This window comes from Lepisma saccharinum, chromosome 4 (assembly GCF_977018435.1).
Source record: "Lepisma saccharinum chromosome 4, izLepSacc3.1, whole genome shotgun sequence".
NCBI lineage: Eukaryota > Metazoa > Arthropoda > Insecta > Zygentoma > Lepismatidae > Lepisma > Lepisma saccharinum.
This window is the reverse complement of record NC_139232.1, coordinates 594,814-622,571: the sequence shown is the minus strand read 5'-3', so window position 1 is coordinate 622,571 and position 27,758 is coordinate 594,814. Positions and strand designations below refer to the sequence as shown.

Genomic DNA, 27,758 nt, shown 5'->3' with positions numbered 1-27,758 from the left:
TAAGTCAAGTACCAATTAGCCTATCTGTGCATAAAAGTTGACTTCAAACAAAACCCAAACTTTCAAAGTAAATGAAATGTCAATAAGTGCACAACACACAAAGGTACTATTAAGAAACTTTATGTTCTCCAGTGGATCTTTATTATAACAGCATGTACATGTTCACTTCAAGATTTGATAAAAAAAAAAGTTTTTCCTTCAAAATTTCAGCTTCTGGAAGAACCACTTATTTCTTCCTGCCCTATGTCTGAAACAGAAAACAAAAAACATTCAATTAGAACCCAAATCTGCAACTTTACAATTTCATTCTTACAGAACTACTATAGGATATACTACCTAGTCTGGCCATAAATACTGTTGCAAACTTTGGGCTTGGACTATACATCCGGTAGTCAGGCTCATGAACCATGCTTGTGCTGAAGTTCACTCCTGACCATTGTGTGTTCAGCTGTGAAAGAGCAAGCGTGTATCTTCTTGTGCTTAGCATGGAGTGGGGCGAATATGAAAACAGAGTAGCCGTAATTGCTCTGCATATGGTTGGGAAGTCACTCACAGATTTTCCAGCCCCTAAAAATCCCGAAGATAGCAAAAGATTTGTGTATCAGACAATCCAGAGATTCACTAATACTGGTAGCATGAAAGATTGCGCAAGAGTTGGTAGACTTCACACCGTATGAACAGTGGCGGCTCGCATCCGCCGAAATCCCATCCGGAAGCAAGTGATAATGGCACAGGAGCTGAACATTTCACAACAATCAATGTTCAGGGAACTTAATGAAGACCTTGGAATTGGAGCTTACCGGTGGAGTACTGGAAATTTCCTGACGCCACAAGTGAAGAAGCAGAGGGAACCGAAATTGAGACGGCTCCTGCAGCGATACATTGCCAATGGGCATTGCAGGATTCTCTTCACTGGTAAGAAATTGTTCACCACTGAATAAAGTTTTAACCGCCAAAATGAAAGGGTGTATGCTTCGAACTCTAAAGAAGTTTGTGAGAGAGTTCCCAAAAATCAGAGATGCCACCAGCCTTCCTCGGTCATGGTTTGGTGGGGGGTTAGCTATGAGAGTTCCACCATGCCTCATTTTTTAGAAAAAGGTCTTAAAAGCCATGCGAAAGTGTATGTGGAAAGTGTCCTCGACCCTCTCGTGACATTGTTGAACCAAACAATGTTTCACAATGGATCCTGGATGTTCAAGAAATATTCTGCCCCAGCTCACAAGGCAAGGATGACGCGACTGTGACTGGAGATCAGTGTACTCGATTTCATCTCCACTTTTGATTGGCCATCTGATAGCCATGATCTCAGTACCTTGGACTATAAACTCTGTCCAGAGCTAGAGGGGACTGTCTGAGAGACGAGGCACCCTATAATTGAAAGTTAAAAGCGCTCCTTGATAGCAGCAGGGGCGGACTTTCCCATCAAGACCATGCGTGCTGTAATAGATGCCTGGCCAGGGAGACTTCGAGCCTGTGTGAGAGCGAAAATTGTACATTTTGAAAACTGATTGGTGCTCTTTGTGTGTAATATATGTAAGTGTAACATACTAAAAGAACATTTAAAAATTATGAAACCATATTCAATTTATTCACAAAATAGTGTGTAACAGTATTTATGGCCAGACTAGGTATAGATACTAGAGTTTAGACTGCAATTACAAATTGACCAGTAGACCTACAAAAATACGAGTTACACCAAAATTTAGCTTATTCAATTCTGCGTTAATCTATGCTAACCAATCTTTTTTTCGAATATGCCTTATATTTATTATCCTCATGAGAACAAAAAATAGTGTGTTTATTGGAGTTTTACAAACGATCTCTCGTTTTGAAATTCTATAAATATAAAATGGGTTGTCAGATCATGATGAAATTTTAATATGGTGCAGGTAGAATGGTTCTAAACATAAATCTTAATTTTCTGATTTTTACAATTTGTCAAAAAAACGTTATCAATTTTGCAATATCCGTTGAACCATGTAAACTGCCATGATGGCACCGCGGGTCTGTGCTGCCACGTGCCATATACATATTTACTCCGCTGAATACAAATCTGTATAAAACTGGTTTTTCAATGTGAATTGACAAAGATAATGGATTTTAAAAACAGATGCAAAGAGCTTCAAAACAAGACCAATATTGCATTTGTAGGACTACCCAATTCTAGAGAAATTTCTGGATTTACAAATTTAGCTTAAGTAAAATCTGTACCTGCAGTTTTGCAGGAAATTTTGTAGAGAATACGGTGAACACAAAAAACTGGTAACTTGCTTACATAATTTTAGATAAATTAAAAACTCAAATTTTCTGTGAAAACACAATTTTTACATTGTTTTCATTCCTAACGTTGAAACATGCCGTAAAATTGAAGCATTCATTATTAAAAAAATTGACACTGTTTTTTAATTGTCATAGGTGATGGTGGTACTCAGAATTTATCAATACTTTAAAGCATATTTGCATTAAAAAATATTCAAATAAAGTATGTGGAGATTTTTTATATTCGTGCAGTAGAAAATGTCGTCGCTGGCCATTTTTTGTTCTGTAATTCCAAGTAAAAACTTCCAGCGACAAAGTTGTGGAGAAAATAATGAAATTATTTTTTATAACCACTCAAAGGTTCCCAGAAATATTACTTCCATGCATTTGGAGTTTCTTTTTAACCCGAACCGGGCGCGAAGTAAGGGGACCTTGTCTGGCCATCTTGAGCTGACTCTCCGCAGCGTTCCGGCTAATCACCACCAAGTTTTCGAGTTGTCACTTTACTTCCATTCAGTAAAAATATGAACTTCATGCAGTTTGTTATAATAGAATTGAAATTACTTAAATTTAATAATTGACAATTATTTCCAATGCTGCTGTTGTGAGCAACATTAGTGCTGTCACACGTTGATTTCGTTTACATTACTGTCGACATTAATACTGAAATGAAGATCACCTTTCAGTTTCCAACGTACACATAAATTCATAGACACCATATTAACCTTTGAAAGGCTTTCCAACACGTGACAAAATATGGGGCTTCAAGATAGAAATATGACATGCCTTGCTTGAGTCATTCACGTCTTATCAGTTCACGTGGGCCATAACTCATTTGTTTGTTTGGGTTGCAACTTGAATCTCTTGAGTGAGAGATCTGCTTTGGTCTGTTTAGACTTTTTCCCTCTCTCGAAAAAGTGTTTTCAGTTGTGCGAGCTCTCAGTGATTTTTACTTTTTTAAGTGATTTCTGAAGTGTCATATTCGTGCATTACACTCGCGTGTGTAGTGATCACAATGGATCATAGTAAAAAGGGTAACTGTAACGTTCACAGTATAATATTAATATTAATAATTACATATAATTATCATTATATATACAAAATATGTAACACCTTCATTGTGAAGGAAGGTCATCATTTCCCGGCGACATGAGCTAGCGCTGTATTGGCAACACACTGCGGTTTCTCCATAAGCGCCGTTGTGTCTTCTGAACGTGAAAACGACTTTAGGAAAAGTTGTTTCCCAAATTAAATAACTTTCTTGACAAATAATAAAAATCTGAAAATTAAGATTTGTTAGAAACCTTTCTGCATGCACCATACTAAAATTTCATCACAATCGGACAACCTGTTTTTGATTTATAGAATTTCAAAAAGAGCAATCGTTTGCAAAACTGCAAAAAAAAACTGGGAGTTTTCTTGTTCTCTCAACGATAAAAACTATAAGGCATACTCAAAAAAAAATTGTTAGCATAGCAGAATTGAATAAGCAAAATTTTGATGTAACTCATATTTTTGTAGCTCTACTGGTTAATTCTTAATTGGAGTCCAAACTTGGGTACCTATAATTTTTAATACAATAGTAGTTAAAGTTTTGTAAAGCATTCTTGAGTAGAAGCTATTAGAGAGAAATTATTAGTTTAGAGTGCCCAGTGGCAGTTGTTGAGCAGTCAAATTTGTCAAAGCATTGATGTTCCTTATAACTGTCCATTCTTTCTCATTGGGATTTATGGAAGTGGCAGGAAATAAGTAAAAGACAAGAGACATGGACAAATAATTACATTCCAAAATGGATTTAACCTGGATTTCAGATCTCTTAAAACTAATACATGAATGAGAAGGAATTCACATTTGGAAAAATGTAACCATAAAATTGTTACGAGACATTTATTTGTGCACAAAAAGTAGGATATGACCAGGGGAACATATAAATCATTGCCAGTTATTAATTACTAAAAGGCATTAACACTCAAAAGCAAGGTAACAACACAATTATATGCTAACTTCTACAATGAAGCTGCAAAGCTTTATGCAGTAACATGAAAGCAGTGGGTTCCTGCAGGCTAATAGGAGTTGCACTCAGCAGGGAAAAGGTAAAGGTAAAAAAGGAAAGTGTTCCCCTGTGCTTAGCACCACGGCATGAAGGCGTATAGGGAGAAGGTGGCTAGATCAACTAATCTCAAAGATCTACTTCAGATGACTGGAATCTCTCCAGTTGGCCAATCATCAAGTAATTTAATACAAGAACTGGTTACTTCCATTGACGTCATTTTCTTTCTTATTTCTGCTGATGTGTTTATTTAACTTCTATTGCCTGTGTTGTCAGTACTTTTTTACGCTACTTTTATGCCACTTTTGGATAACCGCAAAGATGAGGATAAATGATATGAAATAGATGATGAAATGCCCAGATGGGGATTCAAACCTAGGACCCTTGGTGTCATAGTGCACTATGCTAAACACTCTGCGACTGAGGTTGGCTAATGTGATAATGAGAATTAGCGATTAGATGAAACTAAAAGAGACACCCATGCACAAACTAAGACTCAAACCCAGGAACTTTGGTGGCAAGACTGAAAATTGACCCCCTAACACACTCGCCCAATGCACCAGCCATAATACACCATTTATTGAACATACATATTATTATGAAGATAAGACAGTATTTCCATTGTTGTACTATGTCTCCATTTTGTACTAACAAAACAAAGATTAGTGTCACTGTAAACAAAGGTGACTTGGTAACTTTCAACTGTGAATAAGACAGTTAAGGAGCAGAAGACTTCAAACCATAATATTTAAATTCATCATTACTTACAGAAAGCCAATGAAAAATTCTTTCATAACTTGGTTACTTTGTGCAATAGTAATTACTAAGTCAGGAAAATGATGGAAAGACTGTCTTGCCTTTAATTGAACAGGAAAAATCTGTCATTTCACTTGATAGTTGCTATCTAATTCCAAATATGCAAAATTATAATTGCAGCCACAATTACAAAAAATACTGATAGTGGAAGATCAGTAGCCCTTTGGTTAACCTTTCTTGCACAGGTCTGCTTGTTAAAAAAAAAAAAGTTAGTCTTTTTCAAAATCTGCAAACCTGATGTTTGGGGGGAGGGAGAAGGGGAGGGAGAAGAACTTTTAGGATTTTGCACTTCTCCTAAAGCCCGACTGGTCACAGAATGAACTTTAGGAAACCCCGACTTTCCGCCTCCACTTCAAGGAGGTAAAAGTGATGTTGCTACATGCCTGATTTTTGTTGTCGTACATGACACCTTTTCCTGTCAACAACTAGCCTTTGCTCGCATTTCAGGCAGCCACCATTAGGCTTTGCCGTGCTTGACCTTGTTGAGGGTGCCAGTCGTTTTGAAAAATTTGCAAAGCAGAATACCACAAGAATTTCCCCTCACCATGGCAACTGGACCAAGCTGATTGGTTCAGCAATTCATAGTGAATCTCCCTGGCTTTCCATGGTAAAGCCAAAAAACTGAATTTTCAAGTACGTTCTTTCAACAAACAGGCTTTATGGGTTGAACAACTGATCAAAATTCATCTTTTAGAAAATTCCTGACATGAAACTTTTATTGACTGACCTGCATGGTATTTTCAGTGAAAAAAGTGTACAAATATTTTGAGTCACTTTGTGGGGGAAAAAAAACAAAAACAATACAGACATTGTGTAAGCCACGTGGGGTTGACAGATTAATTTTTTTTGCGAACAATTTTGTCTTCTAAACTATATGACCCAGAGAGATGGGACTTGGCATTGTCACATACAGTATCTTAAAATTCAAGAAAAAATGTTATTTTAGTAATAAAAATGTTCTAAAGTGGCAATTTGAAACCAAACAAATGCACAGGTATGCATGTGAAAATTTTGAGATATACAGCAAACCATACATACAGGTTAAATACAGGTCTTTTTCAGTGTATACATAATGAGATACATGACAGATAAAAGTGTGCACACAGAATAAATGTCTCCTAAATTAGAAGCAAGAGTTTGTGAAACAATATATTCAACATATTAACACAGCATATAATAATGAAGCAACTTTTCTTGTTCTTTATATCCCATCTATATTTGGGTTTCAAAAAATAAATAAATGCACATAACATGAAAATTTTCTGTAGAGCTTCATAAAATATTTCATGCAACAGCCAGGTTTTCAGGTAGTGTCTACTTCATTGGCATTCTGATGAGAAAAAATAACATTACCTCTCTTCAAATTTCTTCTTTACTTGAATTCTTGCTTTTTTCCTCTTCATTGGGTCTTTCAAATCCTTCACTGACACTTTCTCCACTGTGATATCAACAGAGTAACGAGTTGGCATCAAATGATTGTAGTTGTACACCTAAAAGGCACACACACACACAATATTATAGAAGACAAAATACCATACTTGCATTAAAAAACTACACAAATTTCACACACAAGTTTTTGATAATTTGGATGTCTGTGTAGATTTGTAATTATTATTATTATTATTATTTATTATTATTTCCATAGGGTTACAATTAAGCCATACAACATTTCATTTTGAACAAAATTAATACAAATAATGACTTGATGCCCTATATAGTAAAAAAAATATGCAAAAGCTACATCTAAGGAAAATGTGATGAATTTACATTAGTATATATAGTGTTCTATAGTAACAATGAAATAAAGAAAGTTTGAGAGCTATACACATTTAGAAGAAAAGGAAGTGTAAAGGTGTGTGGGTTTGGATATGAGTGTGTACGGAATTGCTGTTCGAAGTACAGGGATGAAAATTTTAAAATATATGTGTGTGGGTGGAGGGGGGTGGGTAAGCACTGAAAATAATATTACTGGAGTTAGAATTTATAGACATGTGAACGTAGAAGACAACAGAACTGCGTTTTGTTAGACTCCATGTTCCAATCATCCATAAAATGTAGTTTCACAAAAAAAAAAAAAAAAATCACAGAGAATGGAAATCTTTAATAAAACAAATAATTGTGCTACTAACTTCTTAAATCAACACTAAATAAAGTTTATGTCAAGGAAAAATACTTCAAGTAAAATTGTCTATAATAAATGTTACAATTACATTAACCTTGAAGAAATTATTCTTCCAGGTTTATGACATTGTATTTCATCTATGGCTGATGTTCATGACCTCAACTTACAGGTGAAAGCAGGATCAGCGAGTCAGCCATAGCAAATTACGTAATGCCTCGCATGTTTAACATTTACACTGCCGAGCAGGTTTTTGAAAGTAACATCTCTCTCGCCGCCACCTTTGCGCGCGATTTTTTAATTTTACACTTATTTCAGAAAAACGTTATATCTCAGACTATTCGAGCAATCTACTTCGGGCAACTTTTGTTTTGCAGCTAGAACATCAAGGCATGAAACCGTGCAGGAATCAAAACACCAAAGCCAATAAGAGGGGTTAAGTAGGCCACGGCCCCCAACTTTCAATGAAAAAAATAAAAAATGGGGAGTTTATTCACATATTCGATAATGTAATGCACTCAGAACATGAAATGACTTTCATTCGGTTGAGAAAGGACCATTCTTTGAAAATAAGGCCAAAGTTTACCTCTCCTTCCCAAAATAGCAGGGAAAGAGGGGCAAATTCCCCATTTGTATGATTTTTTGATTGAGCTGCGGCCCACCCAACCCCTCTTATTGCCTTTGGCATTTTGATTCCTGCACGGTTGCATGCCCTGATGTTTTAGCTGCAAAACAAAAGTTACCCGAAGTAGATTGGTCAATTAGTCTACAAGTTATAACATTTTTTCGGTCTTGCCGAGGCCTTTCGGGGCGAATTTTAAATTTGTACACTTATTTGACAAAAAATGCCTATATTGGCCGAGTAAAGGTTAAGAAACACTGTAAACACACAAATTTACAGTGATTAAGAGGAAAGAACATGTTAGGTTCAACAGCAATAACCTTTAGCGTCTGGATGGTCGACTTTGGCACCAAATAAATATTATCGTTGAGGATGGATGGTCAAGCAGTACGCGGCAGCAATTAATGAGCCATTTCTTGAAAACTACACACGATAATTCAGTTCTGTCTTTTTTATTAATTTTATCTTCATTCATTACTGCATTCTATTAATTTCAGTGGCCACTGCCACCATCCTCGTTGGAACTTGCTGTACTGTTGCTTGGCATGTATCCTTTGTTTGTAGTTCTCTGGCTGTCGCTAGGTGTGTTGTTGTTAACTGTTGTAATAGGGGAATCCAAATGTTGTGTGCCTGTCTGCTATTAATGTTTAGCTCATGCTGGAAATGCATTGTGGCATGTGTTTCCTTGATCTGGCTGTCGCTAGGTGTGGTGTTGTTAACTGTTGTAGTAGGGGAATCCAAGTGTGGTGTGATTGTCTGCTATTAATGTTTAGCTCATGCTGGAAATGCATTATGGCATGTGTTTCCTTGATTTTGGTCTCTACGAGTGTGTGGGCAGCATGTTTGACTTATACCTTTTGAATTTTATGGCTATTGTATTTGATGTGTTAAACAAGACCAGTAGTGGGTTGGGCTTTTTTCACATCTGTTAGGTACTGTTGGATTCTTTCATTGACAGATCTGATGGAACTGCCAATGTAATGTGCCTTGCACTCACACTCTGCATTGTATACACCTGTGTTCAAGGGGGAGAGGAAGTACAGTTTGTGTTTGTTTAGTTTATCAGCTATTTTGGCATTGGGTTTGTGTGCTACTTTGATGCCATATGGGAGAAGGGCTTTGGATATGCGGTTGGATGTGATGGGACGGTATGGGAAGGCAAACCATTTATATTGGCCCTTGGGGGTTGGTGAAGGCTGGGTTGCTAGTGGATGAGTTGATTGTGGCTGGTTAGGGTGCCTGACCTGTGTTTCTGCTTTACTGCACCAAGTGGACAGTTGTGCTTATGTGTAGCCATGTTTCAGGGCTATTTCAGTGATGGTGGCTATCTCTTCTCATAGATCCTCTTCTCTGCAACAGTAGGAGAAGGCTCCTCGATAAAAGTTCAGCCACACATTAGCTTTTTGTTTGGGGGGGATGGCTAGAGAGTGTATACACACTCTCTCTAACAATAGCGTCAGCCCTATAGATGCTGGATGGACCAAATTTGGAGGGAAGCATGACAAAAGACTACTCTTTGAGGAAAAAATTACGGAGTTCGGAAATTTTGTGTAATTTCCAAAAAAAAATTCAAACTTTGGGCCTTTACTCCCATGCTTTGTCACCATATTAAAACATAGGGACATTCAGGTTGTTCTTAAAGTTTGCATAATCCCTTTTTATGAATACAAAATAATATATGGTTATTTTAGGTGGTTGTTATTTATTTTTCATGCGTTTTGTCCTGTTTCCCAGAACTTTCTCAAGCCAAGATAACCACACACACACACACACACACACACCCCTACATGACTTTCAAGACTAGTCCCTGCAATGAAGTAGTTGATGCTCTTCTGGACACCTAGAGTTCGACTAGTGCATCATCTCAAATGTTACAACTTTGGGAAACCACAAGGAACTGTTCCTTGTGGTACTATGACATTGCATTTATTATATGGCTAATATTCACTCCTACGACAACTTAAACATAGTAGAAGCATAATAGAATCAGCCACAAGAACATTTCACATAATAAGGTTCACCTTCTGGATAGATCTAAAATTGAATACAGAAATAATATCTCACTTTGATTCAATTTTTTTCACTGTCTTATTCAGCATGCAATGTGTGCCAAATCATAAGATATTCCAGAATGTTCCATCAATTTGTTTAACAACAACTTACAACACAGATTTCCGTGTGATGTTTGATTTCTCCCTGTGCAAATCATCTTGAAAATATAAGTTTCACACACCACAAAATAATTCCACAAAACAGAAAATTTTAAGAAAACAAGATTGTTGCATTAATACCTGCATCAATCCTAAATAAATTAAATTTATATTAACCTTTACTCTGCCGAGAGGGTCGTCAGAAAGTAACCCTGGTTTCGCTGAGGCCCTTTTAGCATGCATTTCATATTCGTACACTTCTTTGACAAAAAATGTTATAAAAAGATAACTCTTAAGACTATTTGACCAATCTACTTCGGGTAACTTTTGTTTTGCAGCTAAAACATCAGGGCATACTGCCCTGCAGAAATCAAAATGCCAAAGCCAATAAATGGGGTTGGGTGGGAAACGGCCAAAAACTTTCAATGAAAAAAATCATAAAAATAGGGAGTTTGCACCCTCTTCCCCTGCTATTTTGGGAAGGGGGTGCAAACGTTACCCTTATTTTCAAAGAATGGTCCTTTCTCACCCGAATGAAAGTCATTTCATGTTCCTGGGTGCATTACAAGTTGAGAAATTATCGAATGTGAAACTAGTATTTTTACGAAAAATAGCTAATTTGCATATTGCTAAGAAAATTGTCATAACTCGTAGACTATTTGACCAGTCAAAGACATTCTCCCAATCATCATCAACTTCACTCACTCAGTCACTCTCTGGCCCACTCTCATATTCAGCATCCATGTCATCTAGGAATTGATGTATTTCCCTTTCGCTCAATCGCCTTCTTTCGGACATGGTTCATCAAATAGCCGAATGAACAGGAAAAAGTAGATATGCAGAAACAAAAGATGCAAGGACTTACCAACAATGACATGCAAGGACAAACACAAACAATCACGGGTGCGGAGGAGCCACACGAATTCACAGCCACCAAAAAAAAAAAGCACACGAATTCACAGCCACGAAAAAAAAAGCACCCAGAGCGAACTTCCTCTCACTACTCAGGTCGGACCTGTTCTGACCTTTCCCATGATGCAAAAAGGAGGGTGTGTGGGGGGCAGGGGGGAAATTGGTGCATACAAGGCGTGCAGAATATTTCACCGACAAACACTGCATTTCTTTCCTTTACCCTCCGGCATCTTGTGTTCCAGAACTTGAATTCTTACAGCCAGCCGTCATGTGCATTTCGGCTCCTGTTTGTCTATTCTTAGCTCAGGCTAATGACAAAAGATAGGTCGGGTTACCCAAGCCATGCTAAAAGCTTTCACTTAGTCCAGAAAAGGAAAACAAGCTCGTAAAATCCTTTGTATTTCTTGCTCAGCTGTCCAAGGCAGCTTCCATACATAACTTTGGAGTCGGGGGGGGGGGGGGGGGTGCATCCACATGATGTGCCAAAGGTTTGTTTAACCCACTGTAAGTGTTTCCGACCTAACAGAAAAGTATCAAGATAATAAAAAACAGGAATTTTGTAATCAGCTGCATGGTCGATTTTTGATCCAAATTATGAGTATCAAATCGAAATCGACCAAAATACGAGTAAAGGTTAAGGGAAAATACCTCAAGTAAAATTGTCTGTAATAAATGTTCCAATTACAGTAACCTTGAAGAAATTATTCTTTCCAGTTTATGTTATTGTATTTCATCTATGGCTGATGTTCATGACCTCAACTTACACGTGAAAGAAGGATCAGCGATTCAGCCGTAACAAATTACGTAATGCTTTGCAGAAACTTTACTGGTTGGGGTCTGAGTTTATAGCACACCCTGGTTTATTATGCAGCAAACCCTTCATGATGAAGTAAGCATTTTCATATGCAACATAACATGTAAACACAAACTCAATGCCCAGTCAATGTAAGTGAAGCTGGAATTAGCAAGTTTGTACGACACCTTTCAGTGCACTAAGCTAGATTTCATATTACAGATAAACAAAGAGTAGACCAAATTTAAAATAATTCAGTCACCATCACCTTATTCTCATGAGCCAGCATTCTTACAATGATGATAGCAATAAAATGCAAATACAATCTGTGAAAAGTTAAACACAATTTAAATATGTATGTGCAAGTTTCTATGAAACTCGAGATATTATGGTACAGTACACATAAAGCTTATTTTGCGAGCTCTTGCCAGATTAAAGTATCCATTATGGGAGTAATTTAGAGTGATTTTTTTGACTTGAAAAAGAAACAGCACAGAAAAGTTAACATTATTTGAAGTTAACATATTAATACGTTTTTCCTGTTTAAATGTGTTTCTTCAGGGAAACTAGTAGGTATCTGATGACATTTCTTGCATGAACATATAAAATTTGCTCTCAAAAGATGAACATGAATGCAAGGGTGCTCCTAACCCTAAAAAATATACAAGTACTTCAATAATATCACATTTCCTTAGCATGCAATGTTAACGGGACATTATCCATTGTCTAGTGTTTTTGAAGTGTACATCTTCTAACACTACGTTTTGAGGCAGCACCATTTTGCAGGTGGTGGAAATCGAACCTACTACAGTACAGTGATTTTTACTACAAATCCGTTGCTCTAACCAACTACTCCACAGCGTCCCTCAGAATTCTGTACTAAATTATGCTATTTGCAATTTTTGAGGAGAGGCGAGTGACCACCTATGCTTGAAATCTACACTGGGACTCCCACCACTGGCAAAAAAAAATTAACCTGAAGAGGAGAGGAGTCTTAGAATAAGTATAGTTTAAAGCACTACACAATGGATACTGTCCAATTAACATTGCATGCTATTGTAGAACCATTGTCACTAACATTCAGAGAATTATCACATTTCCTTACCTTAGCCTTTTGGATCTAATTACATGTATTATGTATTGAGCAATGGCTATTAAAGTCTGCTGTCTTATATAGTTCAATGGTTAATGCTACTTCCTATTGTGTAAGTGGTCAACTGTCTAGACCTAGAAATTTCCACAAAACAGCAACGTGAGTCGATACTGACTAGTGCATCATCTCAAATGTTACAACTTTGGGAAACCACAAGGAACTGTTCCTTGTGGTACTATGACATTGCATTTATTATATGGCTAATATTCACTCCTACTACAACTTAAACATAGTAGCATAATGGAATCAGCCACAAGAACACTTCAGATAATACAGTTCACCTCCCAGATAGATTTAAAATTGACATATACAGTTCAGTATGCACTGTGTGCCAAATTACACGAAATCCCTATCAATTAAAACTTATGATGTTCTGTTAGTTGCAAAGCATACATACGTATTTTGTTGTTGAAGGGAGAAGATCCCCAGACACAGACACAAGCACACGTAGCCAGGGGTAGACAAAACTAATAATAATTCAATAATTTTTAAACTTAACTCCAACCTCTCAAATTTCTGCAAAGCATTATGGAAATTGTCAGATTTTACATGAAGATTTGGTTAACATAATTATCAAAACAGAAGAGACAGTTGTTGCCAACTATGTGAGAATTAAGTCTAATATTTGTTCTTAGTAATAACCAGGGCCTGGATCTTGATGACATTTCATCTTTTAACTGGTGAAACTTAGACATTGCTAACTAGTACAGAAAACCTGAACACCTTCCTCAGGTTGAGGAAATGTAATTTTTTTAGTCATTTTTTAAAATTTTGCATCATTTTCAGGTCTTTTTTTTTTTTTTAATTTGTATCATTGCATGCTGAAACATAAGAACTTCAACAATTCTGTTTTGTCAATGTTCTCTTGCGGTACTTACACTGTGTTTAACTACCAGTGCAACAAAGCGTCTGAAAATCGCGAAATGCAACATTGTCGAGTATCTTATTCACAGTCCGTACGACACACCAAGGTAAAGAAGTAATTGTTAAGTTGTTTGTCTTGGAATATATATACTATTTTCAATAAGCAGATTGAGTTTTGTAAGAATTTCTGGGTCCTTTTTCAAAGATTTTAGGTCATTTTACAGGATTTTTGTAGTCATTTTAAAAGTAATTTTTCAAAGATTTTTAGGTCATCGAAATCTGGGCCCTGGTAATAACTAAAGTTGAAGATAGGTGACTTGTTCATGAGTAACTGACAACAATGTGTGTGTATCTTTGTGTTATCTGACAGGTGACAAAACTGAGAATTTTGTTGGATTTGGGAGATTTGAAGTTTGGGTATTGAAGGAGGTTTTTTCCTCTCTCTCTCTCTGAGTTGGCCATGCATGGTAGATATATCATCATAGCATTTCATCGCAATTTTGTAGATGTAAAATGTTATACACTATCAAACTCGTGGGGTAAAACATTACTATGAAATTTCTCACAGTGTTTCCAACGCTTGGCAGGCACTTAATTCATACTTTCAGCCTTCGTAGGTTCACCTCATCTTCCTCAGTATGACGCAGCAATAAGCTAGAAAAAAAATCCGTCAAACTCTTTTCTTCGCGCTTGTTCCGGCAACCTGAAAAGTTGACAACACTTTTTATTGCACAAACTAGTCCCTCAGTGTTTTAAAAAAGATCCTCGTTCCATTCCATTGTATACGGATTTGGATTTGAGCTAGTGTGAGTTTGTGTTGCGTTCCTCTGTGTGCATACTGATCGCTTATGAAATAATTAGTTTTCGTGAGTGAAGAGTTTATAGTTTCCGTACGTGTGTATTTATTTATTTGTGTGATTGTGTCTGTTCCAAACAACTTGACATGCAGATTATCTTTGTAAGTTTAAATGAACTTTTTGGGGGGTACATGGCCAATGTAAAGTGTTGTAACTGAACTTAACGCTGCATCATCTTCCTAGTTAGTTCTTGATATTAGTGGATACTTGGAGAATATAGAATATTTCTTTTCATTATTTTGGAAGACATTTTGCGACGCTAGTCCATGTTAAAATGACATTGAATCATGTAGAAACTTTAATATCTACGCCTTTCAAATCACCGACAATGAAAGAGAAACTGCAGATAAAGCAACTACGACCACATCGACCAAATATTTCAATTCAGCATTCAACAACATGTAAGGGAAAGCAAGTAAATCGGAATTTTAACATGGACTGTATCAACTAAAAGTGTGGCTTTGTGGTTGCGATAAACGCAGCACTTTAGTTTGCTTTCCTTGTATTTTGTTCGGGGCGACTTTGCTTTGACACATACAGGTATAAAGAACATGAAACATTTGTCAGAAAAGATGAAAAGCCACGAATCTTCCAAATTGCACATTAACGCATGTACAGATCTTGCATTACTGGGTTGTGTAATCATTGCTAAACAACTGGACTCATCATATCGAATAGCAGTGAAACGGCACAATGATATGGTTGACAAGAACAGGAAAATTCTATCAACTATTATAGACTGCATTAAATTTTGTCATGTATTTGAGTGTGCATTGAGGTGTCATGATGAATCTGCAGATGAACTTTATTCATCAATAAAAGAACATCTTGTCTGCTAGTGTAAGCACGGTAGCAGAGAAGAAATAAGTATTTAGATAGAAAATGCTCATTTTGTTGCAATTCAGGCTGATGAAACTACAGATTCTTCTTAACAGCTACAACTTGTTCTCATTTTCCGCTATGAGAGATCTGGAAAAGTTTAAAAACGATTCTGGAGATTTCTTAATCCTGCTCGTGCCACAGCAAACAATATTGTTATCCGAAATAGGTCAGTTCTTAAAAGATAAGCCATATAAATTAATTGCTCAGTGCTTTGATGGGGCAGCTGTAATGAGTGGGCAACATAGAGGTGTTCAAACACTTATTAGGAAGCATTATGAATATGCATATTTTATTCATTCATATGCCCATCAATTAAATCTACCATGCAACAGGCTACTCTGCATATAAGTGGGGTCGGGACATTCTTCATGCATCTTACTGGCTTTGTATTCGAGGTCATGGTGGAATTTCAATAGCAGACTGGTGAACACAATATTTGAATACAGGACGGAAATTATTTAATGTCTTGAAAAAATATAACAGTGTCGAATTTGACAGTGTGACAATTTGAGAGGCAGCTGGTTTATGTTATCAATTGAAAAATGACACCTTTATGTATTGGCTATCACTGTTTCACAAAATCATGCCGAAGTTCAGAAAACGAACACGGACCCAGTACAAGTGCATGCTGCTATAAACAAATTCGAAAATGCAGTGACGGACGTGAGAAATGGTATATCCGGAAGAGAACGTTTATCTGAGGAAGGAAGTGATCCAGAACTCGGCGAAACTGAAGCTAGCAGCATCTCTAGAAGTTTGTGATACCATAACAACACAAGCCCGTGAACGCTTCTCAAGGGCATCTTGTGGCTTCAACACTTTTAGCTCTAGTAAGTTTCAGGCATATGCTCTAAAATTACCTGAATCTGAGGTAAACGCTGCTGTTGATGCACACACCTTTCTAAATAAGCTACGGCTGAAAACCGAACTAACTACGTTGTACACGATAAAATATTTCAGAATCAGTGGTGGAGCAAGCTCCCTCCTTCAGTTTTTTCTTCATAACAACTTAGAAGGGGTATACGCTGAAAATTGTGAAACTGTTACGTGTTATTGTAACCACTCCCATGAACACTGCGGAATCAGAAGGGTGTTTCTCTACGCTAAAGCGCATTAAAACTTTTATGCGTAACACCATGAAGCAGAAGAGATTATATGCATTGGCCATGCTATATATTGGAAAAAGAACTTGTTTGTGAAATTCCAGACTTCCAACAAAAGAGTAATCGAGAAGTTTGCATGTTTGAAGAACCGCAGAATGGACTTCTTATACAAAGACATAACACATTAATATTAGTTTTCATTATTGGCATGGTGAGGTACAGAAAGGAAGAGGAGTAAGACTCCCCCCTCCCCCTGTTAAAAGTGTGACATTTTGACATTATATAGTGAATCAACTGCTCTGCACTATATAACTGTGTGGAATCGAAGTCCATGCCCCTACCTCTATTAAAAGACGATGAGCAGCAGCTCGCCTGGAGATAGATCATGCATATAGGCTTCATTCACCATCATAGTCATCACAGTTCATCATGCGAAGGAAAATATTCGTCGAACTGGAAAAGTTTTCCATCATTATAAATGGAAATAAAGGTATTTCATTTTCTCTTATTTCTGTAATTAGTATCTTCACTTCTTCATTTTATTTTGTTATTGATCAGCGGTGAGGGGTATTAACAATTTCACACATTTTACAGTCATCCTTGTGAAAGACTTAGCAAGTATTAATTTTAAATATTCAAAATATAATTGTTTAGCATTTGTTGTACAATCGATGGTTATACTCCGCTGAACTTAATGAAAGGCAAGGAATTTGGCTCATACGGCTTCCAAAGATTTATACACACCACTACGTATGATAATATGCAAGAAATATTAATCACCAAATTTACTTTTCCAATAGGCAATTAAAAGCGATCACAGTACAATTATTTTTTAGCCTCCACGATGATGCAGTGGTAGCATCGTCACCTTGTAATCAAGGGGTCCCGGGTTCGATACCCGGTGGAGGCATATAGTGGTTCGCATCCCACTTTAAACTGTAAATCCAGTCCCGATTAGCCTATCAGTGCATAAAGTGGACTTAAAACAACAACTCAAGTACAATTATTTTTGCCTATTACACTATGATCTAAGTACTTTTTTGTTATGCAATAAATATTCAATTCAATGTCTATGACATAAATTTCCTTGCCAGGGCTGTTGTTTTTACACAAATTTTGGCGATCTTAACTACATGTAAATTACATAATGAATAGACGTTATATATATATATCTATTCTTTTACTATTTTTACCTATTCATGTAGGCTAATAACAATACAATATTAATTAATTTGTATAATCAATTAAAATTATTTTAATTAAATATAATTATTCTAATTATTATTATTATTATTGAGACACTTGGTCAGACCCCCCACCCCGAAATGTATTTCTAGATACGTGCCTGTCACATTGGTATGCTTTCCATCTAGGCTCAGACTTCAGCCCATTCGAAAAATGGAAGGTTCGTTGTTGTGTATGTAGGAAGCGAAGATGGTTTTGTGGAAAGTGTTTGTTGTTTCGTTCGAAAAAAGACGTTGAGCCAGCACTTTGAGGTGTGGTTTGTCGACATTCTACCCAAACTGCAACCAAATAGCGTAATTGTCATGTATAATCCGTATCATTCTGTTCTCAATGAGATTGTCCCAAACAATGCTTCGAGAAGAAATTACATCAAGAGTGGCTTTCTTGATAAACTCTTAAAATCAATGTTTACTTTATGTCAGTACTTTGTTTATTACATGTTTTCAAAACATTAAAATGTCCGTTATTTTCTCAGTCCAAATATATCTAACTTTGTAATTTCTTTATCTTTTCGTGTCCGTATTTTGTTAGCCACAAGCATTTACATTTCTCCACATGAAGATCAGCTACACACAAGAACGTTCCGCTCCTCCTATGCGCTTTCTCTGCGGACTCTGAGATGCAAATGTGAAGGAGAAAAATTTTCATGCTTGGCACGGAGTGATACATCAAATTGCAGTGCAGTCCCAGCTGACATCACTATCAAGATAGGTTGCACTAAGGTATACTCTATGTGAAGGAAATCTTCTCAAAAACTATTAAGAGGAATATAGAGGTTAACTGACCGCCGCCCCCCTCCAAAAGAAAAATGTGCCCTGCCTGCCTGGAAAGGCAAGAGCCATACCTGATAATCAGGACTTGACCTACAGTTCAAAGTGGTATTCAAAACAGGGACAAGGCAATGGCAGAACCACTACGCCATTGAGGAGATGTGAGCTTAGGATAGGTATTAAATTCAAATTCAAATCAATTTTCCGTATATCAAATGAAAGCTGGACTTTTAAATTTCATAACCACTGAAAAATAAGATGGAAAATTATTTACGTAGTAAATGTATATACTAGTTTCCAATTTTAACATTTAAATTTACCCAATATGTATATTCTAATATTTAAAAAAGAGAAAAGCCTCACCCTAAGAAAAGGTTTAATTTTAGTACGTTGATGAATCCTTGACTTATTCATATCCCTGGTTACTCTCCGTGGGTATCTATCTATGCCAGCAACTAAGGCATGTGCATACTGCTTATCCGATGTACCATCATCATTGGTTTTGGCAATAATTGCCTTTTTACCTGCGTGCCGGCCACTAAGGATCAGCACGACTTTCCCTGGTCTCATTATCTTCCCCATGCCTGGAAGAAAGAAATAGAATCACAATGTAACAAAAGAATCAAAATATACACATGTATTTATGGTGTTCAGCCGATACTACAACCTTAGTGACAATGAAGTTCGACCAGTCACAAATATAGGAGTGCGTTGTGAAAGAAGGAGAACACATGCATATGCTGAACATATTTTATTCAGCAGGCTACATGGAACAAAGGAAAACATAAATTTCCCCTGCAACGCAGCAATGTATGGTGTCCACACAAAATAAAACATTTTCGTCCATCTACATGTGACATTGAAGTTCGACCACTGTTAGAGGGGATCCTGTTTACCATGGTGTGACGCCACCCCGTCGGCGAATAACTGTGGCAATGCGTCGGGGCATGCTGCGGACGAGTCGTTCAAGGTATTCCACATCGATGCGGTGCCATTCCTCCTGCAGGCAGGCGATAAGAGCAGCCACTGTCGTGGGTCCCCTCTGTTGCACACGTCGCTTAAGAACACGCCACACATTCTCAATGGGCGAGAGGTCGGGACTCGATGGTGGCCATGGCAGAGTTCGCACGTGATGGCGAGTCAACCATTCTCTTGTCAGCCGCGCTGTATGAGGCCTAGCATTGTCGTGTTGAAAGATGAGATGCCGCCTGTGGAACAGGTGCCTTCGCACTGTGGGAAGATGCCGCTCCAGTATGCGTGTATAGGCATGTGCATTCACAATGCCCTCACAGACATGTAGTGGGCCAACCCCAGATGCCGTCATGCATCCCCATACCATCACTGACGCAGGTTTCTGTACCCGACGTGCATAACATTTTGCTTCATTCTGTTCCTCCTTCCGACAAATGACTGTTTTCCGTATTTTACCGTACACAACATTGAAAATGGATTCGTCCGTCCACAAAACCCTGTTCCACTGCCGAAATGTCCATCCCTGGCACATTCGTGCCCACCGTAGTCATTGCCTTTGTTCAACATGGAAAGGAAGGGTTTACGTTTCGCCTTGTACACTCGGTAACTGCATCGCTGTAGGTAACGGCGAATGGTTCTGGTTGACACTTCAATGTGAAAGCGTTCGAGTCCACAGTCGTAATTCGGCCACAGAAACATGATTGTTGGTCTGGATATAGTGCCTAAATATCCGTAGGTCACGCACGCTCAGCAGGCGTTTTCGACCGGGGGCCTTACCTGGCTCTGTAGTACCCGTATTTTGGTGGTGTTTGATGATCCAGTGGATGGCTGACTTGGGTAAGTTCAGTTGGCACCCTATTTCCCGTTCACTGAGTCCATCCCGTTGCAACTCCACCACTTTTCTCCTCATGGTGTTGTCAATAGGTTTGCCCCTGGCCATGATGATGCACTGCGGTTCCTCGGTGCACAGCACGCGCTTATATACGGCGGACTCCCTTATCGTGTCCGTGACGTCATGCTTCCGTCAAATGCGCCACTATCTGGAATTTTCCGTATGGGTCTGGAGCCTGGTCGAAGTTCAATGTCACGTGTATAGTTCCCCGTTTTCGTTCTTTACGTGACCTTGTGTGCAACATGCTGGGATCACGATTCTTGCCTGCTCACATGCCTCCTTTTACACACATGCGTCACTTCTGCAGGTCACCCATTCCACCGCCTATGCCTCTGTGCATTTAATCACGTATTCCTTTCTGGTCGAACTTCATTGTCACCAAGGTTGTACTTTCAAATGAAACCAAAACCAATGTCAATACCAAAATTTGAAAATTGCATCAATCCTTAAGTACTTCAGAATATTGTTTTCCATTAGAACTGTACATCAATCTACCCAAGTTTTGCTTCAAACTTATCAAACTATTAATAATAATCAATATTGTTATTAAATAATCATTTAATAACAAAAATTGATTTCTTCCCATAGTGCTGTTGCAAAAAAGTTAGTGACTATTTTTACCAGGTGCTGAGGCTAGTTTTTGAGCTATTTTCACCAGTTTCTAAACTGCATGTGCATGGTCTACAACCTGGACTGGCCTCCTATACAGATGCATGTATTCTTCAGTTGTTGATGTGTATGAAGCATACGTTGGTGTGCATTGAGACAAGTACTTCTTTTCTGCACATCATGGAGTTGAAAGAATACCACAAGGTGTTCTGATGTGGACTGGTACTGCTAATATGTCGCATGTCAAGTATGAAGGGGTATTACCTTCCTAAATGCTTTCGGTGTTAGGTTAGGCAGGTCAGGTTTAGGGGTTTTTTTAGCATCAAAATTACTTCGGTAAATACTTTCCACCACCTGATCATGCAATTTCTGGTCTTCAGCACTTTCTGCAATCCTCACTACTTGGTGACTTAGTTGTTACACCTATTTTAATTTAAAATAACTTCTTAGCAGTAAGTTCAGCAACGCTGCCAATGATTATAATAAAATAAGATAAAAGACAATGATATGCTATGATTCAGGTAATTATTTTGCTATAGAAAATACTAGCCCTACATGCTATTCTCACCACCTGGTGAAAATAGTCACAGCCAAAAAATTAAGTATTAGCATTGGTGACAAATGAGGCTGTTCACTAGCATTTTCTTTCCCAGTGGAGCACTTTGGAGGCACCAGCACAGTTGTGTCCTCAGCATTTGGGTACACTAATGATTGATTTGCTTTATTTTTCTTCGCTTTTTGTGTCACTTTTGGCTAATTTGCCAAGATGGGGATGAGTGATAACATGATGAAATTGACGAATGGACACTCGCAAACACACATCCATCCATGCCCAGGCTAGGATTCGAACCCGGGAGCCCTGACATCATAGTGCAATGTGCTAAACACTCCACCATGGGCTTGTCTTGATTGCACTAAACTTCATATTGGAATGTGATGGAGTGGTTATTCAAACTGTTATTTTCACCAAACTGAGGTTTCTCTAAATCGTTAACAAAAATGGGGGGGAGCGAATTTACAATACTGAAAGTATCTTCAATTGCTTTCAAATTTGGCATACTCACTAATTTTGGCCTCGTAATCACGAATCTGCAGTTAACATTTGGCGGTAACTGCAAAATAAGTCTAAAAAAAGTAGGTCTGAACAGATAAACACCCTTGACTTATGACGAAAACAACTATTTTTTGCAATGATTAGCATTTCAAACCTGATGACCCTTAATTTTAACTATGCTTGCTTAACCTAACCTAACCTTACTGTGAATGGTTCGTGGGGCAAACAAGTTTTCCAAATTTATGCAAGATGCAATTTTCCTCACATGCAACAGGTAGCAAGACAGTTGTGCGGAAAGGAAGACTTCTTAGTATCAGAAAACATGATTTCCATGTTAGTATATGGAGAATCACAGCGGTAATTGACAAGGTTATTTTGCAATTTCTAGACCTGACCGCCAAATTTTAACTGCAGATTCGTGATTACGAGGCCAAATATTAGTGAGTATGTCGAATTTGAAAGCAATTTGAGATACTTCCGGTATTGTAAATTCATGCCAAAATGGGTTTCGTAGACCTTGTAGATAGTGGTAATTAAATAAGTTTCAGAAAAAGACATTCTTTCAGGGTAGCCCAAAAGGTAAAAATCTATATTCTACACTATGTTTTTCTAGTTGCAAGTACAGTGCTTTTGCAGGCAATTTCAAATTCGACAAATATTTTTTACTTTGGGGACGAATTCACAAACGAACCCCTCTTTGAACAGATATGTGTCCATCAATGCTGATTTCTGTGACCAGTACACTGGGAGGGTTGACATGTTCAAATTCTTAAATACTCTGGGTTTTGCTGATTTTCCTATAGCAAAGAGTGGTAACTTATGGGTTCCTGACGCATTGGAGCACAGAGCCACCGTGATTCTTTCTTTACAGACTTTGAAGCCTGGAGCAGACTTCTCCTGTGACGTAGCAAACGTTTTATTTGGCAAAAGTTTAACATTTAATCCAGTCTCATCAATGTTATAGATTTGCTCTGGACTAAGATGATTATCATCAATGATTTTTTGGAGTTTTTTGGGAAAATCACTAGCTGCAGGGAGGTCCGCTGATAATTTTTCTCCACAAGTCCAAGAATATGAACTCCATGATGATTTTTCCACCGTGTGAGCCATCCATCACTACCAAGCGTCAAGTCAACTTTGCAGCAGGTTTTCGCATATGTAGATCCAAACGTACGCGCAGAATATAGTTCCACCGAGATTGGTTCTATTCCGACACAACTGCATACTTGCAAGAAAACAGTTATTTAATTTGTAAAATACAGACAAAATAATACATCCATTAGCAAGTATGTACTAGATCAGTTGCAATCACTGCGAAGACGAACTAGGATCCGCAGATTTGCCATTGGCAATCTTTATTAGTTTGGTTCCAAATTATGTATGAAACAAAAAATTCTAATTTTTACATAGCGTGTTTACTGCATGGGCACATGAAGCAAATAAATATTGTATGAGATTTTTTGTTAGCACTGCTGTCAACAAACAACATGGTTTAATTGCAAGAATGTACAAATAAAGCTCTCGTTTAAAGAAGGAACGGTAAGATTTTACAATACCGGATACAGCTGTAATTTCTATCCTACTTCCTATACTCACAAAATAGGTAGTTCCGATGAAGTATCTGAGGTTAACATGTGGGGGTGACGTGTTGATATTGTTATTTGACGTTCAGATGTTGTATTTCAATTACCACAATCGTTCTCCGCATGGGAGAATGGAAACCATGTTTGTTGAAATCTTCCGGTAAATAATGAGCAATCGTACATTGTCGGTTGCGATCACAGGCCACACACACAATTCACGCATAGGCCCACAAACCATTCACGGTAAGGTTAGGATAGGTTAGCTTAGGCAAACATAGTTCAAATTTGGGGTTGTAATTTTGTTTCGGTAACGGTTCGTTATATAGGACACATATTCTTCATTTTTACAGAAGAAACTACTTACGGAAATTAGTTTCTCCAAGCTTTCCAATGTTCGTTGAGGTATTTTCTTTCATCGTGGAATAAATTTGACTGGGAAATCATGTATTTTTCAAGAGAAATCTCTCACTGACGCACAATTGGGTAAGACTGCAGAATATGGGCTGCTTAGGAGGAACGCGGTTCATAATTTTTTGGTAACGCTTTGTAGTTAGTCATCTGGAAAAGTAAGTTTTAAGGTGCGGATTTTTTTTTCTTGAAAAAAACCAGAAAAACGTGTCCAGGTTGGGCGGTATTGAAATCGTAGCAACGAAAGAAAAGGCATATTCCTGCACAAATCTAGTGAAAGCAAAAAATGCCTATGTTGTTAGGTAGCTAGGTTTGGTTCTCTTAGCCTAATTAATAATTAGTCATTGTATTTATACTAATGAAACCTAACCTAACAGGCCTAACTTAACCTTGTAGGCATTCCTCGAAGAAATAATGAAACAAACTGTGCGTAAACAATATGGACACGAACGAATGGAGAAATTCATTGCTTTTAGTAGCAGGAAAAACATTTGGTACTACTTTACTATACCGGAGACACCTATCAATGATTTATTTCGCAATTTTTTACATTACTAACGTACTATTCTGCATTGCAGAACATTTCTTTAGGTGAAATAATGAATTTCTAACGAAAATAATGTCCATTTCTTACCTTAACGAGTACTTACTGTTGTTCCTTATTTCCCACAAACCATTCACGGGTAGCCCAAAATTCACGATAGCCCCACGAACCATCACGGGGACGAGGAATGCCTACAAGGTTAGGTTCCATTAGCACTCCTTTCGTTCAATTTAGCATATACGGACAATATGAGAGCGTATTGTGCACTCGTGCAGAAAGCAAATGGCAGCAGCAGCAATAGCGCGTCTGAAATAGATTTTCGTAGAAAACCAAATGCATTCGCATTAAAATGGATCAAAACTACATTCCCGAACATCAACAACGATACATAAAATGATTTGCGTAAGTACTTTCTAATGTAAATTTGAAGAAATCCATCTTCGGTATAGTAAAGTGTTACCAAACATTTTTAATTGTATTTATGCTATTGGAACCCAACCTAACAGGCCTAACCTAACCTTGTAAGCATTCCTCGTCTGAAATAATGAAAGAAACCGTGCGTCTGTGGGTGGAATCTGGAGCGATAAATTAACTCGAATGCCACGAAACGAAGGGTCTCACTTATCGCACAACACTTGAGCACGTAAACAATATGGACGCGAACAAATGGAGAAATGCATTGTTTTTAGTAGCAGGGAAAAACATTTGGTAATTGTCCGTTATATCGGAGACACATTTCCATCGAATATTTTCAGTTTTAAATGGTTTGCACTTACCAATTGTGTATTGCGGAACATAGTTGAAGGTGCCATTATGCTTTTTACACGAAAATAGCTTCGATTTTTCACATTACGAGTAATTCTCTTGGGTCCTTTCGGAACATACAATATGGCACGTCGTGCTTGTGTTTTGTCGATTTGGAGTGGGGTATGCAGTGTTTCAACCTTCTTAACAAAAAATACCTACTTTCGTGTTCATTATGTCATCACAAACCATTGACGGATAGCCCCAAAAACCATTCACGGTAGCCCCAAAAACCCTTCATGATAGCCCCACGAACCATTTCCGGCAAGGTAAGGTTAGGTTATACCGCGTTTGGTAGAACCTGTCCCTCTTCCCGCGCTAGTTGCTCCCTGTCTTTTCTCGGTGCTGGGGAAAGTCAAAGCCAGGCAGCCAATTAAAATACGCAACGTCACAACAGCGTCTACGTAAGCGCCTCTCTTCTGGCTTCCATTAGCTCCTCGCTGCCCAGCAGACGATTTCTTCCTCGTTTCTCATTGGCACCGAAACTGTCGAGCGCTCCCTAGCGCGGGAAGCGGGACAGGTTCTACCAAACGCGGTATAGGTTGGGTTAGGTAAGCATAGTTAAAAAAATAAAATAAATAAAATTCTGGTAAAAAAAGGCACGTTTGGAAACACTGGCGAGACCGCATGACTTTCAACGCTCGCACCATATGCAGGTACATAATGGAAACAACAGCATTATGTTGTCGCTTTGCACAAAATGCAAGTTTATTATATCAAAAGTGCTTATTTCTTGTTGTGCAGCATTCTACGGTGAGAAAATACCTCCAAGAACTTTCAAAATACTACAGAAACTCATTTCCGTAAGTAGTTTCTTATGTAAAAATTAAGAAATGTGTCTTCGATATAACAGACATTTACCAAACATTTTTTATGTGCAAAAATATAATAGTAATTGTAAAAGGAACAACGGAAAATGGAAGTAGAAGGTACGTACTTTCAGGAGATATAAATTTTGTTAGTCTATTTAGAGGAAAAAAGCAGCTTATGTTGTGCAGGGAGACCCAACCCCTTTTTATTCACTATGCTTGCCTAACCTAACCAAACCTAAACGGAAATGGTTCGCAGGGCTATCCGTCAGCTACCAATGCGTATGCATAATGTAAAATTTTCACACGTGACGAACACGATAGTAGGTATTTTCCGGTGAAGAAGGTTGGATACCCATAACGTGAGTCAAAATGTGCCCGCCATATTGTGTGTTACAGAAGCGACGAAAGGAATAAAAAAATCACTCTCTATGTGAAAAATTGTTCTTGTTTTTGTGTAAAAAGCACAAGGGCACCTTGAACTATGTTCCGCAATATACATTAGGTAAGTACGAAACATGCGAAAGAGAAAATATCCGATTTTAATGTCTCCGATATAACTGTTATCTTCGCTTCTTAATGTATGGGAAACACATATCTTCCGGTAAATAATGAGTAATCGTGCATTGTCGTTTGCGATCACGGACCCCCCTTTTTTTTCGAATTTCTACACATGACCCCCCCCCCCCCAATATTAACTGCAGATTCGTGATTAGGAGCCCAAAACCATTACATATGCGAAATATGAACGAAATCGGGGAATGGTCGGGTATTGTAAAATTGCTCCGAAGGAACATGTTACACAGTATGAAGTAATTATTGTCAAGATTTCTGGTTTACATACGAATACAGTTTAAATTAGGAATATGAAATACTGCAGAGGGTTGTTTCAAAATCAGAACCAGACACAAATTGTATCCATTAATGAATGGAAGTTCTATGAACTGTTCCAAATTCTCAATTTCGGTAAGAAGCAAATCTGTTGTTGCAGAGTACAGGACACGTGTGCTTTATACCTCTACACGAGATACGTACCTACGAGGTCAAGCTATGTTGGAGATTCGAGTAAAGAAAAGCGTGTATGATCATTTAAAAATTATGTATAGAACGCACCTAATACAGAATATTACCATTTCTATTTCTCCGTTCCTTTATATCAGCATATGCCCATGTCCGGAAAAGATACACTAGAGTCGTAGTGGATACGAACAAGTTCTCTGGTTGTTAAAGAGATTAACCGATGCGCATATAAAGTACTAATGTTGTACATCGATTTAAAAGAATTCATCTCACATTATTAACAATTTACTTACTTTATATTCTGCAAAGATGATTACCGATTCATTACACAAAATTCTGACGGTTGTAAACAACACTGTTAGCCACGCGTTTTAGCGTAAAAGAAGAAAAAGGAACAGGTGTAAAGTTATCAACCTGTGGAACTGGAAGCTTCAACTTGGTTTGATCCTTTGGCCAGAAGTAAAACGT

The 27,758-nt window shown here is 37.8% G+C and overlaps 1 protein-coding gene across 1 annotated transcript; it reads right to left on the bottom strand.

Annotated features, from left to right (window-relative positions):
• Positions 1 to 104: 104 nt before the first annotated feature.
• RpL27 (ribosomal protein L27) lies at positions 105 to 27,718 on the bottom strand. The gene is made up of 4 exons (XM_083121531.1): positions 27,584 to 27,718; positions 18,959 to 19,179; positions 6,479 to 6,615; positions 105 to 247 (listed from the first exon to the last, which is right to left on the bottom strand). Exons 2-4 carry the CDS (start codon positions 19,175 to 19,177, stop codon positions 199 to 201), a joined length of 405 nt encoding a protein of 134 aa, XP_082977657.1. The 5' UTR covers positions 19,178 to 19,179; positions 27,584 to 27,718; the 3' UTR covers positions 105 to 198.
• Between the last annotated feature and the right edge of the window lie 40 nt (positions 27,719 to 27,758).